At 35.6% G+C, this 19,819-nt stretch overlaps 1 protein-coding gene across 7 annotated transcripts in view; it reads left to right on the forward strand.

Moving 5' to 3' along the window:
• The window catches only part of galntl6 (polypeptide N-acetylgalactosaminyltransferase like 6), a 727,623-nt gene that overhangs the window by 637,904 nt on the left and 69,900 nt on the right, over positions 1 to 19,819 (forward strand). For all 7 annotated transcript variants that reach the window (XM_073948271.1, XM_073948265.1, XM_073948277.1 and 4 more), the window contains one exon: positions 17,613 to 17,798. In XM_073948271.1, the coding sequence (XP_073804372.1) occupies positions 17,613 to 17,798 (186 nt within the window). The remainder of the gene's footprint in view (positions 1 to 17,612; positions 17,799 to 19,819) is intronic.

The raw sequence follows: 19,819 nt of genomic DNA on the forward strand, positions 1-19,819 counted from the left end.
CAGGAGCACAAATTAGTTTTTTTTTTTTTTTTTTTGTCATTAATACAAATTGTTACAACAAACAGGCACGTGCTTTAAATGGAACCTATGATGAAAATCATCTTTTGTGTAAGCTGTTTGGACAGAACTGTGTGTAGGTATAATGTGACCACAGTCATATTGGGGTGAAATAAAGACAATAAGTCTCTTTTTTTTTTTTCCTGACATTAAAATAGGATCCAAATCCCTCCCATTTTGCGGCCAACTGCAACTTGACTTAGTAGTGTGGTTTCCCCACCCACCGAATTGATTGAATACTGCATATTAACATGTCTCCGTAGTTACGCGTATAATCATATCAACAAGACAGGACGGGAATGAAAGATCTGTTCAGTTTGCTAGGATCATCAATCTTTCTCAAATGTGATCAAGTGTGAGTTTTACAAGATTAAAATGTTTTAAAACAGTGCATGTTTGTAATGAATTACAGCGATTTACTTCAGATTTACTTCATCACCACAGCCGCATGTCTGAACGATTATAAAACAAGACGCTTCAATCCCAGTTTGGGGATGTTAAATCAGGTTTATTCTGTATATTAACATAATGGATATCCATCCATATCCACAACAAATGCATCAAATAATCATTGGGAAAGTTCTTACTGTAGTATTTCTCACAAATGTTACATGAGATCTGCTTCTTTCATGTCTGTCTGTTGTCAAACACAGCCAAGTGCGGAGATTGAGGCACACTGACAGGCACGTGGGAATGGTGGGTGAGGAGGACTAGCATTAAAGGCACAAAATCCACAAAAACAGCAACAAGATGCTCACAGCTAAAAATCAACTTCTGAAAGGTATAATAAATAATCTGATGGGTGTTTTAAGCTGAAACATTACAGACACATTCTGGAGACACAAAATACTTGTATCAAATCTAAAAAAGAGGTAGAATATGTGTCTTTCAATACATTCATAACAGCGTTTGTGTTTTACCGTCATGCTTTTTTTTTTAAAAAACCCTAAAATAAAAACTGCCAAATTTCGCTATCTATAATCCATAATCATAACTCCTGTATAGGACTCCCACAACATTCTGACATTCGATGACACTCGAATACCCTGTCAGAAAAGTCTAGTGGCTGGGAATTGTTTTTTCAACAATATAAGTTTATCTTATGAATTACTCTAAAAAAGATGTAAACATTCTTAAGATTTTATTAATCTAATTAATATATCTTAAAATAACAAAGTAATAAAATACTTTTTACCTAATATAGAAAACAAGAAGAAGATGGCTGTTTAAAAGAAATTCCTTCTTAAAAAATGTTTTTTCTATTTATTTTATTTTGTGAATCCGGCCCTGATCTTTGTTCTTGGACTATATCAAATGTTGTCTGGAACACACTCAGACTGTATTATCATACGGCATACGCAGCAAACTTTGCCAAAGGAATATCAATTGCTGTCCTTGCATGTCAAAACATGTCTCACCCACACAATTCCTACATTTCCTCCGAGAATCTTTGGTCAACTTATTTGTCGTTTTAGTTTTATGACCTTTAGGTGGGCCAATATGTAAATTCCAAGGCTCTGAATTTCATTGAGAATAAGAAAAGACAACCGCCTGCTACTTACGAAACATTGGATATGTACCTAAACAGAATACGCCGCCTACTCTACCCAGAGTCCTCTTATCCGCAGCTGAATCCTCTAGACAGCAGGCTGTTGTGAATGTCTCTCTTTAACCTTAAAACCTTTGAGGTCTTCTGCTTCTCTGAGTCTCTTACTCGTGATCCGCAGGCAGAGCAATGCAGAACAATAATAAAACTTCCTTTTATTTCCCTCCTCCTCCATTTGAGATGTTTAATGTTGCATGAAAGACCTTTCCTTTAGCGACAGATAATATTCTTGCCACCAAGTAGATGTTGAGTTGTAATTATGCCCTCTAAGATCTCGTCCTTTCATCCTTTGGAACTGATTGCTTTGGAATAAGTACATATTTATTGTTATTGTTATCTGTTAGCAAAGTAAAATGGATGGTTCAGCTTTAAAAAAAAGAAAAAAAGAAAGCATAATCTTTGTGTCCACAGATTGTCAGTTTTCACTTTAACCTCATCAATGATGAGCTCGGAGATTTATTTATTTATTTTTTTTAAAAGCATTTTCTTTTACTTTAATGAAAAGACAGTACATCTCAAGGGTGTAGGGTTACTGTGCTTGATTACTGTTCTTATGTATTGTGAAGGGATTTGTACTTAAGTGCAATTTAAACATTTCTGAAAAGTATTTTTTTTTTTACAGTTTTATTTAAACTAGAAAAGCACTTGTTATTTTTTATGTTTATATACTTGCACCCTCTACACCTAAAATATGAAAAACAGAAGCTCAGTATAATTTAATGTTTATTAAGCGTAACAAATCCCCAGTGATAAACTTATTGGTAACTCTTTATAATAACTTCACACTATGAATCATTTAGCATTATCAAATAGTAATTCATTATTTGTTAAGCGTTAATTCAAAATTAATAGACGTCAGTAAGCTATTTATAATAACAGCTACAAATCTAGACTTATTAGCACATGTATAATGTACTTAATGATTATTTTCATACTTTGTTAAAGATTATTTAATGACTATTTACATTACTAAATTAAGTATTGCATTCTTTACAAACCAGGGATTTAAGAATAGGTAATTTATCATTCAGGCATACATTTATAGTCACTTTCTGTACGTTAATAAATGCTTTATTAACCTCCTACACTCTCAGAAATAAAGATACTGTATGTGAACTGTCACTGGGGTGGTACCTTTTCAAAAGGTACACGTTTGTACTTAAAGGGTCAATATTGGTACCTCAAAAGTATATATTAGTTCCTAAAAAAATTAGGAGGAACACTTTTGTACTTTGTAAGTACTAATATGTACCCTTGAGGTATTAATATGGACCTTTGGGGTATACATTTGTACCGTTTTAAAAGGTACCACCCCAGTGACAGCTCCCGTACCTTTATTTCTGAGAGTGTGGAGCTTGAGTGTCAGCACATGGACATACGTGGACAGCACATTTTAGTGCTTAAGTGGCTATTTAAAATACTTTGAATGTTTTATATTTTGTTTCAGGCATCGCAGTGGCGCATTAGGTAGTGCTGTCGCCTCACAGCAAGAAGGTTGCTGGTTTGAGCCTTGGCTCAGTTGGCATTTCTGTTTGGAGTTTGCATGTTCTTCCTGCATTCGCGTGGGTTATATATATGTTATATATGCGTTAAAAAAACAGTCAGGAAAAAGTGTAAATTCAGACCACGAGTCCACATGCATGAACATCATATTTTAACACTCTTCTTATTCAGCAATGCTTACACTTTACAGTAATTTTATTTTTAGATACGATTGCAGAGTTAATGTTCATTTGATACCGTCATTTAGAAGTGATTTATAAAATATAAACAGTCCTCACTTTCGATTAGGTCACAAAACTGCATGAAGTTTTGTTAATAAAGTGTTTATTAACATACAAAGTTACTATTAATATATGCCTAAATAATAAGATATATTAATGTTAATTTCAATGATTTATTAATCATTTACTAACTCATTCTGAATGTTTAAAAATTAAAACACCAACTATTCTTAAATAAATAGTTTGTAAATAATGCAATACTTTATTTAGTAATGAAAAATTAATCATTAAATAAGTATGAAAACACAATCATTAAGCACATTATAAAATCAAATGAATGTATATATATATATATATATATATATATATATATATATATATATATATATATATATATATATATRTGTATATATATATATATATATATATATATATATATATATATATATATATATATATATATATATATATAGATTATATTATCAAATAACTAGTGCTAATGCTTAATAAATGATTCATAGTGTGTAGTTATTATAAAGTGTTACCAAATCATCTTTAAGTGTTAAATTCATGTTTAGTAATGTTCTGAACATTTACATTATTTCCTCAGTATATATTATCATATTATCAGTATCATTATCAGTATATATTCATTATTATCATGAATTATTTCAAATAAGTACACAAAAAAATACAATACAGCACACCAAATAACACAAAATACACAATATACTTTATGAGAATCAAACCTTTTTATGCCTGTCTGGCACATTATCAAATTTATTGCACTTCATATTGGGAAGATTCGATGTAACGGCATCTTTTACTATGTTATTATTTTGCTAGGTTACTACTTTTCAAACATTTACTATTTTATTTGTTCCTTCCTTCCTTCCTTCCTTCATTAATTCATTTATTTAATTAAATTTTTTGTAATACTGCACAGTTTTTGCACCCCTGTACAAACTACGATTAAAAGGTTTTTAAATTACCAGCGCAAGAAGATAATAATTTTGCAAAGTAAAACTGACAGCTATTTTGACGGCTTAATAAAGGAGCTCAAAACTGAACCAGCAGCAAATTAGGTTGTATATATTCGCTTTGTGTTCAAAACCAATTTTGCTTTTACATGAGGTTAAGCTCAGATTTTAATTAGCTAGCAGCATCATGAAAGCAATTTTGAAGAGGCTTGTGCCAAAACATGCAGAGGGCAGCAACACGTAAAAGTTGTCTTGAAGTTGTTTCTTTGTTGTTTACTATCTATTAGTTCTTTGAATTATGAAAGGTCTTTGTTGCTTTGATGACCACGCTATGAAAGAAGCACATGTCTCATGACATTTGAGACAAGCTTATTGCAACAACAAAATCATTCGCCACATTGTCAAGCATTGTTAGACATTTCCCTTGTTCTGCGTTCGGGTTCCCTTTGGGTTTCCTGCACAGGCCTCATTTTCTGCTCCTCTTTACAGCGGCAATGTAATAAATTGGGATTGAGTCTGAACATTGATCTCGCTGCAGAGACGGATTTATGAACGGTTCAAGCGAGTGCGTTGCTCCCCCCTGAGGAAAATGCTGGTTGAGTAAATTGGAGCCAACAAGCAGGGCAATAAGGGAGGGGGGAGATGGTAGGGGGCTTTCTTTTATTCACACACTGGCCAACGGCAGGCTTCAAAAAACACACAGCATATTATGAATAAAGGCAGTAACAACTGAGCGCTCAAGGTGCCTGTGCTTAGCGGATGTTTTATCCTCTGTGTCTGTTCTCTGGAGGCCTCAGATGAATCCTAACTACAGCATCAGCAGCATTATTGGAGGCCAACTACACACATACTGAGACAAAACAGCTAATTCATTCACTGTAATGAGTCCATTACACCAAGGCTGCACTTGCAAAGAAATACGTCGAGTGATTGAACGTGCCAAGATAAATAACCTACTGATATATCAGGTGGTAAACAGGTCACTTGACTTTTTTTTTTTTTCAGCAGTTGTCAAATGTGCCTACATTGATATATTTAGTTAACACAAGGGTAAATGTTTTTTAAAACTCAAGCCTGAATATGTTCATTCATTCATTTTCCTTTGACTTCGTCCCTGATTGTCAGGGGTCACCACAGTGGAATAAACCGTCAACTATTCCAGCATATGTTTTACAAAGCAGTTCCCCTTCCAGCCGCAACCCAGTACTAGGAAACACCCATTCACTTTCACACACACATACACTCATACACATTTTTAAACCCAAAACTCACGCGAACAAGGTGAGAACATGCAAATTCCACACAGAAATGCCAAGACTCGAACCAGCAGCTGTCTTGTTTACATTACATGTTTAATAAATGTTTCTCTACAGTTTAAATAAATGTGATGATCTTTTAGAAATTGTTCTAGTATGTATCGATCCATGCTTAAGAAAAAAGGTTTAGTATCACTTTCACTATTAACTACTGGCTTATTACTTGTCTGTTATTAATATATTGGCTGTTGATTTGTACTTAGAATGTATATTCCGCATAATCTTTTTTTCTAAACTGCTAACCTAAAGGCTGATTTATACTTCTGCGTCAAGCGCATGCGTATGCTCCGGCACAGCCTTCGCGCAGTCGCATAGCCCTCACCGTGGCTGACTCTGGAATTTAACTACATGTTGTAACGACGCGTAGCACAAGCTCTGTGACTGGTCAGCTTGGTAGCTGTGGGCGGGACTGAGAGCCATGCGAACCCGCTGAAGCGAGTTTTTACAAGTGTCGAGTCCATGAAGGAGCTAAAGATGGAAACTTTTGTTTTGTGTTTACCTCATGATTGTAATTGTTGCACGTCCACCGGTTCCCGCCTATGAATGAGTGACTTTTAGCTACTTGTACATTAAGGTAGCGTTTAGAAAAAAACAAACACCCAACTCGATGAAGAAACTCGATGCAGAGAAACATAAAACCCACTGCCGGCTAGCATTTCTTAATTGGTAATCCAGAGCAACACAAACAGCACGCAGAAGTATAAATGCACGACTATACGCTAGGCAGGCGCCATGGGTCACGGCAATCACTCGACGCACAAGTATAAACTAGCCTTAATACCTAAACCGAAACTGTCACTTAAAAGCTATTATTAAGAAGCTAATTGGGAGTTTATCAAGGCAAAAAGTCAATAGCAAGAATTGCACCTTAAAATAAAGCATGACCCAACATTCAAAGTTAGAAATTACAGTGCTCATATACAGTAAATGAGTATGAGCACGGGGCACAAAGTAACGGGGGGTAAAATGTAACACTGAGTTTTAAGGGATTTGCTCAGGGAAAAGCATGGGATGCTTCCGAGGTTTTTATCACAGTGTCTGGAGACGTCTTTCTGTTTGGTATTGAAAAAGTCAGGCAAAATATGGATGAAAAACACAGGAGAAACCATTTTTGCAGCATAAAAGTATTTTTTATTATACTCTATTTTTGTTTATTTAAAAAAAAAATCTGTAAGTATGTGAGTGAAAACTTATATTGTTGTGATTACCGACTTCTAGTCTAAAAGATGGAACCATTTTGAAAGATGTAAAAAAACACACAGTGACTGCTAGCCAGTTCTGAGGAAAACACGACACAGCTGGATTAGTTGTAACAGGGTGTTACAAATTAGCTACTCACTGTTGGACAAATATTAAACTATAAGTAATTGTTGAAATTTGAGCTTAATGTTGAAAACTTTTTATATAAAAAATGTTTTTAACAGAAAATATGTTTTATTAGAAAAAAAATATTTATTTCTAATAATGCAAAAGAAATAGAAATACATCAAATAGAAAACATTAATTTAAATCAGAGATTTGTGAGGGGTGTACTTATATATGTTGAGCATTGTATGTAATGTTTAATTTGTTTTGACTATGATATTATGAACTTATTTAATGATTATAAGTTTAAAAGAACCGTGTTCGCATGGGTTTCCTCCAGGTGCTCCGGTTTCCACCACAAGTCCAGAGACATGTGGTATAGGTGAGCTTAATTGTCCGTAGTGGTCCTCGATGTTGGGAGTTGAGCATTTGGCTAAATGAGATAAAAATGAGATCTTACAAAACACCAACACGGTGCGGCTAAATGTCAACTTTGATATAAACGACCCTGGAAGTAAGTAAGTAAATAAGTAAAATGAAAGAAACAGGATGCATATAATCCTGAAGTAGAATATATTTGTAATGTTATAAAAGATCAATGCATCCTTTGTAGTTATATTTATGTATTCATCTCCTGATTTGGTTGCATTCAAGTCTTTTTAAGAGTTAGTAAATAAGTACCTTTAATTAACTGATTTGACTCCAACTGATCGTTTTCAAACAGAATGATTTTCAAAAAATCCTTATCAATAGCCAGTCATCACAAATGCCAAAAAAAAAATAGCAATCATAACCCACTGCATTCTGAATAAACAGAAACCTTCTTTTAGTGGAGAGAAGGCATGTGGTTAATTCCATTAAATCTGATATTAGTTTCCCAGCAGCATTTCTACATTGTCTTTAATTGCACATAACACACAAACATCCACAGACACACGCGTAATATGTTTTGCATCCTGCTGTTTTTCATCTTGCAGGCTTGCATATTCATGTTCCTAATTAACTTAGGTTGCCTGAACTTTTGTGGCATCTTTAAAAAGCGCATTTTCTTTGTTTGTGCACTTGGCGTGCCAATTGTGTGTACTGACCCTATTAGATCTCTTCTGTGTATACACAAGCTCATATATTATGTTCCCCCTACCAAATAACCTCAGAAACTCACTATAAAGCTCCAAGTCCTTTGACAGTTTGCAAAAACCAAGGGACGCCATATGGTCAGAACAGCAATTATTATCTTTTATGCCTCTCATCTAATAACTGGAGGACTTTTCTATCCTCTCTAATACTAATCGTGGAACTAAAACAATACCATCGGTCTAAATGAGTTCGTTCTGCTGCACAGCAACAATTAAAGCAAGTGACTCATTGGTTTGATTCTCTCGCTCGTTATGCTTGAATCGCAGAGACATTGGTAATTTTAGCCCGCCTGTTGCTCTTGTATCAGAGAAACAAGCTTTAATGAAGTACTGTTCAGTATGGGTTCGTATTCTTTGAGGTTTTTACAATACTAGGGCCAAGTCATGATTTAAAATTGGTACTGGTGCTTAATTGGAGGCTCAGCTCATATTTAAACGAAATAAAAACAGTAAGACTTTAGTTTAAGTACCAATTCTTTTGCTTATTACCAGCATATTTTTAGGATATTGACTGTTTATTTGTACTTATAATGTACATATTCTGCATAAGCCTAGTCTATATTCCTACTCAACTAATACCTTAATGACTATTAATAAGTATCAAATTAGATATATATTTTGCACATGTGTCAAATACAGGTTCTGGAGGGTCACGGCTCTGCACAATTTAGCTTTAACCCTAATTAAACACACCTGATGTTTTAAAACAGGGTGTTAAAACAGGGTTGGTACTAAACTGTGCAGATCTGTGGCCCTCAGGGAACTGGATGTGACATATATAGCAATAATTGTACCTCAAAATAAAGTGTGAATAATAAAATTGATAATAATAATAATAATAATAATAATAAATGATGGCATAAAACAGCAATGGCTTTAAAGAACCTTTTTTTTTTTTTTACTTAAAAAGATCTTTACATTGAATAACAAAAGTGTAAAGTATTTTGTATAGTATGTAAAGTATACACCAGGCCCAGATTGGCCAATCGGGGGGACCGGGAGAGTTCCCGGTGGGCCGGTCCATTTTTTGGCCGTGAGTGTAATTAGAAACTTAATTGGAAATTACCATATTTTAGTATAGTCAGTCGTGAACTGACGTGGGCCGGTCTAATGCTTGAAACTCCTGGGCTGAAAAGGAGTCCCACTCCGGCCCTGGTATACACTATATATAAGTGTGAAATATAAATAAATAAACATACAGTAGAACACAATTTTACATGAAAGGTTCTCTATAAATTTAAAGCCTAACTACAATATTACCTAACTACAATAATCTAATGCTGATTTTATCATTTGAAGTCAGCAAACATTTAGGCAAAGAGCGACTTTTAATTAATTAAATTTTTTTAGTACTGTATATGTTACAAGCCAGCTTAAAATTGTAACAGTTGTTTTCCAAATACATGATCATATTTGGCCATCACAGTCGTGCAATGGGTAGCACGATCACCTCAAAGCAAGACGGTTGCTGGTTTGAGCCCCGGCTGGGTCAGTTGGCATTTCTGTGTGGAGTTTGCATGTTTTCTCTATTCGCGTGGGTTTCCTCCGGGTGCTCCAGTTTCCCCCACAGTCTAAAGACATGCGCAATAGGTGAGTTGAATAAGCTAAATTGGCCGTAGTGTATGTGTGTGAATGCAAGAGTGTATGGATGTTTCCCAGTGTTGGGTTGCAGCTGAAAGGGCATCCGCTGCGTAAAACGTATGCTTGATAAGTTGGTGATTCATTCCATTGTAACGACCACTGATAAATAAAAGGACTAAGCTGTAAAGAAAATAAATGAATGAATAAATGAATGATCATATTTGCCTTCACTAAAATGGAGCACCTTGTACATGATAAATATTACATTTTGAAAGAATAGTTACACACCTAAGTAACAAAGTTCAGTAACTTATTGTGTGTGTATTTTCCTAAAGGTGCATTTACACTAGATGCGTATCAAGTGTGAGTGATTTACATGTTAAGTCAATGCAAAGTCCCAAATAGACATCCTGCAGTGCTATTAACGCGAAAGAGGTGGCATAAATGAAGAGGCATGAATTGAGCGTTTTGCACATTTGACGAGCAAAGCACTCAAGTTGGAAAATCTTAACTTAAGCGGAAATTTGCGTTGCGTGCTGTCAGGAGCTTGCCCTTGTATGGGGCTTGATTATGACGTAATGCCTGTTCTTGGTGTATCAAGGGGAAGTCTTCTTGCCAACACCGGATAACAGCTCATCAAACTGGGCTCAGCTCAGTCTGAAGCACAACTGAAAGCCTCCATCATCCAGGTACAGTTTCTGGAGGAGTTAATGAACTCACAAAGCTGGTTCACCAACTGAAAAGATCTAGTGCTCTCAGACACAGCACCGATCGAATCTACGTTGTTTTTCAGCCTACCTAAAACACATAAAGCAGAGCTACACTCTCAGTAAAATCCATGTTAACCATTTAGCAGACAGCAGCCCAGTGACTCTAGCAGACAAAAGATTCCATGACATAAATACGCTACTTTTGTGATGTGAATTGCACGTGCAAATGAAGCAAATTTAATGTGCGAATGAAGCAAGTAAACTCAAAATGTTTACGTGTCTGTTTTCAAGCAAATAGCACAATTTATTCATGCATACCATGTCTGGAGTGAACACAGCATTAGAGTTAAGATTGATCATGATATGTCTAAGAACTGTAGATGATATATTTTACCAACTTATCTTGTATGTCTTTCCTATCTTCAGTAGTGTTGTAGTTGTTCCATCTAATCATTAGTTTTCTAACTGTGAAACCAAAAACATTATGTTTCAGAGCTGAGATCCTGTACAGAAACGTTTCAATGCAAATGTGTGACATACATCATATGCACAATTTAAAAATAATTGTTGTGTACATAGATTACTCATGGATGATATCTTTAAATCCTAGTGAACTCATCGTATATAGACAAATGTTTCCAATCCTCTACTTCCTGCATCTCTGATTTCAGTTGACAGTCTAGAAATTTAAATGGCACAGAAATCCGCATTCAGGTTTCATATGTTTTGGTACCCAACCCTACTGTTAAGAAGGCGTCACATTTCACCGATGTTGATTTGAAAGTGATATGAAGGGTACAGTGCAGGCAGACGTGGATCTGTCTGAAAAACCATCAAAACCTTGAACGGGGCAAATGGTTCTCGGCCATCTGTCTTAATGACAGACCACCAGGGAAAGAGAAAAATGAAATTTTCCACCCAGGTTGGGAAGGTATTGGCCCAGAGAGGTCTGTCTGCAAACCATCAAAGCAGAGAATGTGCCTGCCCTTCATCATGGCTTGTCAGCCATATGCCAGCGGGATACGAAACTTTGCCTTTTCCTCATAACTGTTTATTTGTCACTTCCTTCCCCACCGCTCGGCCTGCCACGCATCAGCACCAATGATTTATGACCTCGTTTAATCAAGCGCTCGTAGGACATGGAAAAAGAGAGAGAGGGGGGAAAGCCACCAACACTTTCGCTTCTGTGAGCCACTTATACTAACAACAGAAAAGTTTTACCAGTCTCCTCCTCCCCACCTCAGCTCAGTGGGATCAGAGTGCAGTGGCAACTCATATTGAGACTGTCACTTTTATTGGGGCCATTTGTTTGAAGGCCAGACACCCTGGGAGTTGAGAAGAACAGAGCGAGGGAGAGCGAGCGAAACTGAAAGAATGGCTGAATGCGACTTTTCCGCTGTCAGGTGACTTTGCCGGAGTTTAGTAGACAGTGAGGATGTGGCTGCGGGTTCCCTGAAGTGAGTTTGGCCTCTGGCCTGAAAGAACCAAATGAGAGAAACAAACGCACACTCACACACACACTCATCCGTTGCTGTTTGTCGTCCACCAGATGAACGCCCCACATACTGTCTCCCCATCGGCTAATATACTCTTTTATTTTTCATCACAGATATCCTGCTCTGTTTGGGTTGTTTATAATTGCATTGGGGGCCTGCAGTGAGCTCTCAGTACACAAACCAGAAACTCTCAGAGGGTCTGAAGTGCTACTATCATTAAGTTGCCAATCTTTTTTGGTGCCATATTAAAAATAAATATGTCAGTGCTGCATTTCTGACACAATGGGCCTTCTGTGGGGTTTGCAGGAGGTCTCTAAAGATCATGCCTGTACATATGGTGTAGCGCTAGCCTTAAATTAATACTCAATGTAAAAGTAAAAGTTAATTATTGCTGTGCTGAATATTTTCAAATGGAAATGGTTTGATATTTATTATGAGTAAAAATTTGCCCCTACTCCAGTGTTATCAATTTTGACTTGTATGATCACACTGGTGTCATTGCAATGTTCAGTGCATCATGTGATCAGCTAAACCAAAATCTGCTTTCCTGTGATGGCTTGTCGCTAGTTTTTTCAAACAAATAATGTTCATTGTAGGTTTCAGATAATTAATACACACAATACTAGAAAAACATAGCATTTATGGTATGAATGATGTCTATGAAGATGCAATAACAATAATTTTTAAACATCATCAGATGATGTGCTTTATTCACAAAATATACACACTGTTTAGGTAGCAGGTAACTAGAATCACTCAATGCTGCTCTATGTTAAACAGCCACTTACATTCATGTGTTTTGGGAGAAGTTGATAAATTAACATGTTGTAAGTACAACAGCTCTAATCAATCTACTGTAGCGCAGGCTAACATAGCAATGCTTTAAACCATAATAGATCAAATAAAATTATCACTATTAAGCTGTTTAAACATTAAAATACATGTCTTACACATATTTCAGAATGTGACTATCACTATAATTATGGCGTTTGACAATATTTGCAGGAAAAGGAAAAAAATCAATATACAATATGTACATCATCGGATCACATGATGAACTTGTTTGCTATTTCTATGACGCTAGAATAAATAATATGATTCCCTGTTACTATTTAAAGTTAAATAGGTGTAAATCCCCATAAGTGAGTGCTGGCTAACAGATTAAACTGTTTAAACATTAAAATACATGTTCTTACACATATTTAAGAATCGGAATATCAATATAATTAGGCCGTTTGTATATATTTGCAGAAATAGGAAAAAAACAACACAAACAAACAATATGTACATAAATCATTGGGTTACGTGATAAAGTCAACATCAATTTTACAAGTTTCTACACTCAAAAATTATGCTTGCTGCTTATTTAAATAGCTTATTAAAAATTTTCTGAAACAACCTAAATCTTGAGTTTTTGAGTAACTTAATTGTATTATGTTCAGTCCACTTAAATTAGCAAAAACGAGACAGCGAGACAATTTAAAATTGATGTGTGAAAGAGTTATGGTGAAGTTAATAAATGTTTATTGACAGGATTTTTTTAGATAAGCTTATTCCTTTTTAGCAAAGCAGACACAAGTGGCTTTCTTGCTACTGCATTATTTGAAAGCTTCTCTCCAAATCTGAGAATTGAACACTGTTTAACGACACTAGATTTGCTTGGCATAAAACAATAGCAGGTACTACAATGATAAACAAGTGAAACTAAAAACCTTGTTGACTTCGTGCTGCATTAAAAGTAAACAATCTGCTAATTTTCCTTTGAAAAGTCCTTTTTCTGACTATGAAAAGCTTTAAGCAGCACGTTAACAATGTCTGTGTTTGCCACTTGCTACAGGAAATACAGAAGAATCATTTTAAAATTATTTAAATGAATCTAAGTACATCCATTTATTGCAATAAAACTTTTTATGGGTAGAATTGGATTTTTAATGTAGCATTTACAGGTTTTTAGTCTGTATGACTGGTTAAAATACATTTAAAAAAGTAAACACCGATCATTGCTGTCAGTTACAAGTTCTGTATATCCCCAGTTGTTAAGCTCATCCATGTTAAGGACACGGCAGCTAATATGAATGTTTGTCACCCATGCAGATGCTTTCTGTCCAACATAATTTCCGTGCTTTCAAAATAAAATTGCATTCTGATTTGAAGACATCTCCTTAATAATTTGTGAAGCAGGAAGAACCATTACAACATTTAAAGTGAAAACTTTTTTTAAAAGGTATAAATGATTCCTTCTTGAAGTCGAATTCGGCACACAAGTCTTACAGTCAAAGCGTGACACTTTTCATGTGCATATCTTTAATGTTGCCTGCATCACAGCTTTCAGAGGTAATGAAGAAATTCGCTAGTCCCTCCAGTTTAAACCCTACCTCAAAACACGGTTGCTGCATCTAATGGGTTTATGTTATTGGTGGTAATCCAAAACCCATGCATTTGGTACCTCCAAAGCATTTAATCACACACACACACATACGCAGCAGCTGGGAAGCGGCGATTGAGTTTGTGTAGGTATTAATGCTTTGTATTTGAATAATGTGCAAATGGTCGACAAGCTGCAGCAAACTCCTGCTGCTTCTGAAAATGAACAAACAGTAATGTGTGGAAAGATAAGACTTCTCTCTCTCCATTTTTTGGCTTTTGAAATGACTGCCTTTGCTGTTTCTTTGTGTCGTCACTGAAAAGGGTCAACTGCATTACCCACTACCCAAGTAACACTGAGAAAATTTGCTTTTCCCATCTGTTTTGCTTTTTGTTTTGTTTACTTGGCATAGTTAAAGATGCCAGTGAAGTGTTAGCTTAAAAAAAAGTATCGCACCTAATCTAGTACCTAATTGCAAACAATCCTTACACATTTTGTCTTGTTTTATGTTGAGGATGTACATGAATCATTAATTGCATTTCTGAATAAGAGCCCACTGTAAAAACTATGAGTTGCAAATAAATCAAATAACCATCTGTTTTCCAAGAAAATTAGATTTTAGAATTTATACTTCAAAATTGTAGGTGTAATACTAAGGGCTCTATTTTACCAATCTAGGTGGAAAGTCTAAAGCACATGGCGCAAAAGCATTAAGGGCATGTCAGAATCCATTTTGATATTTGAAGGACTGAAAAATACAGTTTGCGCCCCGGCGCATGGTCAAACAGTGTTGTGCTTATTCTATTAATGAGTTATGGGTGTGTTTTGAGCACAACATGCATTAAATAAATCAGAGTATCATCTCCTATTCCCTTTAAGAGTCAATTGTGTCACGCCATGGCGCATTTGCTATTTACTTGGCAAACTTTGTAAGTGGAAAAACTGAAAGCTTCAATAGCGAGTTAAACAAACCATCTGCAGCACGAGAATAAAGAATGATACTCCTCCATTCAACCTCTTTACTTTCTCCTTACTCTTACTCTTTACTTTACTTCTTTACTTTCATGGGGTATGGAAATGTTGTTATACGCACTCCACTGAAGATTTAGCCTATACATATTGTAAGCACAAAAATTTGTTTCAAAACTATTTCTAAATTCAGTTCTAGACTCCAGCAAATAAATTAATGAACAGCAATAACAAAGTGTGGTCACGAAGTGTGGAGTTATAACCAAACACACGTCCTATTCTTATGCCCCATATGGTGATGCAAACGTCTCCAAAACCCGACAGGTAGACAAATCTAAACTTGTTTTTATTAAAACAAATATAAATATGCATATAATAAATAATACTGATAATAATAATATCATAGAAATGCACATTGTAATAAAGAAACTGAAATAAGCCCCCTGACATGATTAAGCCATAGAGGTAGTGGTTTTTATATTCATGTAGAAAATATTAGTTTGGTAACATTTAAATTCTTTTTTTTTTTTTTTTTCATATGTTAAGATGTTTGTATATTGTTATACTTCCTGTATGTATTAAGCAATGTAAGCATTTTGTATAGGTGCATAACTAGTTTTTAGTTCAATGATGCAGTCTATTTAAGCTCCTCAAAATAGCAACGTGCCAACAGTGCACCTTAACAGACCTCCTTTTTAGACCAGCGCATACATGAGTCCACAAAGTGGTGCAAATGGATTTGTTATTTAAACAATGTGGTGCAAAACGTGAAAATTACAGTTGTGCTGCTCTGAAAATAGCAACAAATCACAGCATACATGTCTTGCGCCTTATTGCGTTGGGTGTATGATAGAGCCCAATGTTAAAGTTTCAGTTTGTAAGTTTTCTTTTTTATTTTCTTTTATTATATCTTTAAAAGTTAATTTGTAGTTCCAGAATTGTTTTATATTTTTTTTTTAGATATATACCTTTTGATATATGGTGCATGTCATTTTATCTAATTCAATTCAAGTTTACATGTATAGCACTTTTCACAATAATTATTCCAAAACAGCTTCAAAAAAGGTGCAAAACATTATATTACAGTCAAAAACAGAACAGTTAAGGAGTTTAAACAGGGTTATCAGTAAATAAATGTAGTTAACCTGCAGTTACACAGTATGTAGTGTCCTTCTAAAATAAATTTTGTTTACATCTAATAATAAACATGTACAGGCAGCACGGTGGCTCAGAGGTTTGTATGGTCACCACACAGCAAGAAGATTGCTGGTTTGAGTTCTGTGAGGAGTTTGCATGTTCTCCCCGTGTTCGCGTGGGTTCTCAGGTTTCCCCCACAGTCCAAAAACATGTCCTGTCAGTCAATTGGATTATCGAATTTGGCCATAGTGTGTGAATGCGTGTGAATGTAATGGTAGCTGGAAGGGCATTCGCTGTGTAAAACATATGCTGAAATAGTTGGCGGTTCATTCCAGTCGCAGCCCCTGATAAATAAGGGACTAAGCCGAAGAAAAATAAATGAATGAATAATACTTCATGTTCAGTGAAATGCATTTGTGGATTAAGTCTTGGCTTCAAAAATCTTGCATAGTTTACAACATTTCTTTGAGTCTTTGTAGGGTCAGCATCATCTCTTCACTTTTTATTGCGCAATTGCTGCAAATCCATTACGTATCAAACAAGCTGTATTTAGCCTATTATAGTCCTTATTCTGAGTTGTTTATAGTGTTTGTTATGCTTTTTATACAAGTGTAACGTGATCAAATATATCAAGTAAATTTTATATCATGTTATATTTCATATTATGGTATTATGAAAAAGTAAAGTAAGATGTTTTTACTTCAAGTATTTGATCTTCAGTCATATTTATTGAGCAAGTATTAACAAACTATACTTAGCATGCTAATATTCCTAGTTTCTCCTACATCTTTTATTGGTATTTACTCAGTTCAAAGTGTCTAATTATGTTTTGTATGTACAGAGACAGTCAAACCTAATAATAAAACCTAATAATACACTTGCAAAGAAAACTAATTTGCAGCACTGGAAGCAGTGCAACTGAATGCAACTTAAGATAATATATTAACGCTGGGTCTGTTTGTCCTGATTAATATTCTAGAAACAGAGGACATTCACCGATTCATTTAAGTGTTAACAGCGGTGGAATCTTACGGGGTGTTAAACATTAATGCCCTTGAATTGGGCCGGCAGAATGGAGCAACAATTCGGAGATTAAATTACCGCACCACTGCACCGCGATCAATCTCCCTTCCCTTTAACTGAACACAAACCAAGACTTATGCCATTTCCTTTTTTGTATCAAGTGTGTGCTTTCTAGTAATTTTTACTCTGTTTTTTTTTTTTTTTCAGAGCACCTGAAGGCACATCTGGCGGAGTACATGTCCAGATTTCCTAAAGTCCGTATTGTGCGCACTAAGAAGCGAGAGGGTCTAATCCGCACACGACTTCTGGGAGCATCTGTGGCCAGAGGAGAGGTCCTGACTTTTCTGGATTCTCATTGTGAAGCCAACATCAACTGGCTGCCACCCTTGCTTGGTGAGTCCAGATATACAGTATATATAAAAAAGAAAGAAAAATACCAACCCTGGCAGCAACATGTACCCACAGATTTCTCTATTTTTCATGCCTATCACTGTGAGAAAACACAGGCCGCTGAAAATCCCACGGAATGTTCGTTGTGCTTATCTTTCTCTTTTGAATCTAGCAATTTCAAAATTCAATTGCTTTTTCGCATCCAAAGTCTTTGCCCCTGCAGTTGGTTGATTAAAAAAACAAAACGAATCCTCCATCTCCTTGTTTCTTGTCCGTGGCTTGTTCCTTTTATCACTGGAAAAAAAAAGCTTTTTTTATTTTCAGACTCATTGAGGATAGAATCTATAGTGTTCCCCACTGCGCCGCATAAGCATTGCAAATCCAGACAGCTTTTGATGTGCGTGGTCCTGTTATAAGATCTTTTAAAATGTCTACTTCAGCAAATGTTGCGCACATATTGACGCTCATTGATCTGATACCAGCTCATAGGCTTGATCTGTCTGTTTCTTCGCCGGGCAGAGCATCAGGCGGCCGTCCCAGAGACGTGGGCACAGCACGGCGAGCTCTAATTGGTTACAGTGCGCTGTGTATGGCCTTTGAGAGGCACGCTGGGATGCGGCCTGGCATGTATGATTAGAGCGGAGCTGCCGCACAGGCGCTTGGCAGGTATTGCGTCGCAGGCTGTTTAAAACAGAGCTCTGATCAGTAATGTGAAGGACTGGCTTGGCTTTCTGTCTCCCCTCTGCCAGTTTTCTCATCAGACCATTGCTCATTATGGAGGATGCAGCCAGGCTATTTATAAATGATGGCTGGCCAGAGATACCAACTTTTAAAGGGGTAGTTAACACAAATAAATGGAAGTTTGCTAATAGTTTACTCATTCTCAGGCACTCTAAGATATGTGCAGGTTTTTTTTCTCTTTACTTACACATTAATGTCGATTTTTAAAAAAATTTTATTAAAACCATGACGTCAACAGCTACTAGCACTTTGTGTGTCAATCAATCAATCAATCAATCAATCAATCAATCAATCAATCAATCAATCAATCAATTAAATAAATAAAGAAAGAAAGAAAATAATACTAACAATACATTGAGAACTACGTATTGGGTAATTTTTTATTAAGTTATTTATTTTTTGTATATCATTAAATACGATTTTTAGTGGAAATTGTAACCATGTGCATAGTCCAATGCATTTATCATGATTACATTGACTTCAAGATAAATATATATATATATATATATATATATATATATATATATATATATATATATATATATTAGGGATGTGATCTTATGATGACATCTCGCGAGATTAAAATGTGACAAGATTTCTCGTCAAGGTAAAAAGTTGTCTCATGATTAGTGATGTTATGATGGAGCATGATGGTGAATTTAGCACTGAAGTTTTTTTTTTTTTTTTACGGGAGTTCAGTGGCTAACGCGTCCAACAGAAGCTACAACTGCAGCCACACACATTAACCATGCTTCTTGTTCATGCGATGGAATAGCACTTTAAATATGCATAAAGTCATAATCCTCTTGAACAAATGAAATTAAGACATGTGGAATATTCCTATTCCAGTCGCATTATTGAAGTGAGGGGTAAAAACCATACTCAAACTATTACCATCATGTAGGTCTTTTAAGCGCATTTTGCGACAGGATAAGACATACACACAGCTGTTTGACACTTTTCTCTACCGAGTTAGTAAAAGACCACAGACCCATTTCTAAGCGCTTGCTCTTACACAAACACACACACACACACACACACACACACACATACAGTGAACTTTTGGAGACATGAGACACACTCCTTCATCATTACCAAACACATGTTTATGCTCTTGGTGTGTGGTATCAAATGACATTAAAACAACTCTCTCCTATCAGTTCTTACTTCATACTTGCATTCAGTAACTCAGTAGCTTTAGTAGTTTGTGACGGGGGCACGAATGAATTCTTGCTGAATGAAAGTAAAACTGATAAAAAAAGTAAAAATAAACTACAAAAAAT

This window comes from Danio rerio, chromosome 1 (genome assembly GCF_049306965.1).
Source record: "Danio rerio strain Tuebingen ecotype United States chromosome 1, GRCz12tu, whole genome shotgun sequence".
Taxonomy (NCBI): domain Eukaryota; kingdom Metazoa; phylum Chordata; class Actinopteri; order Cypriniformes; family Danionidae; genus Danio; species Danio rerio.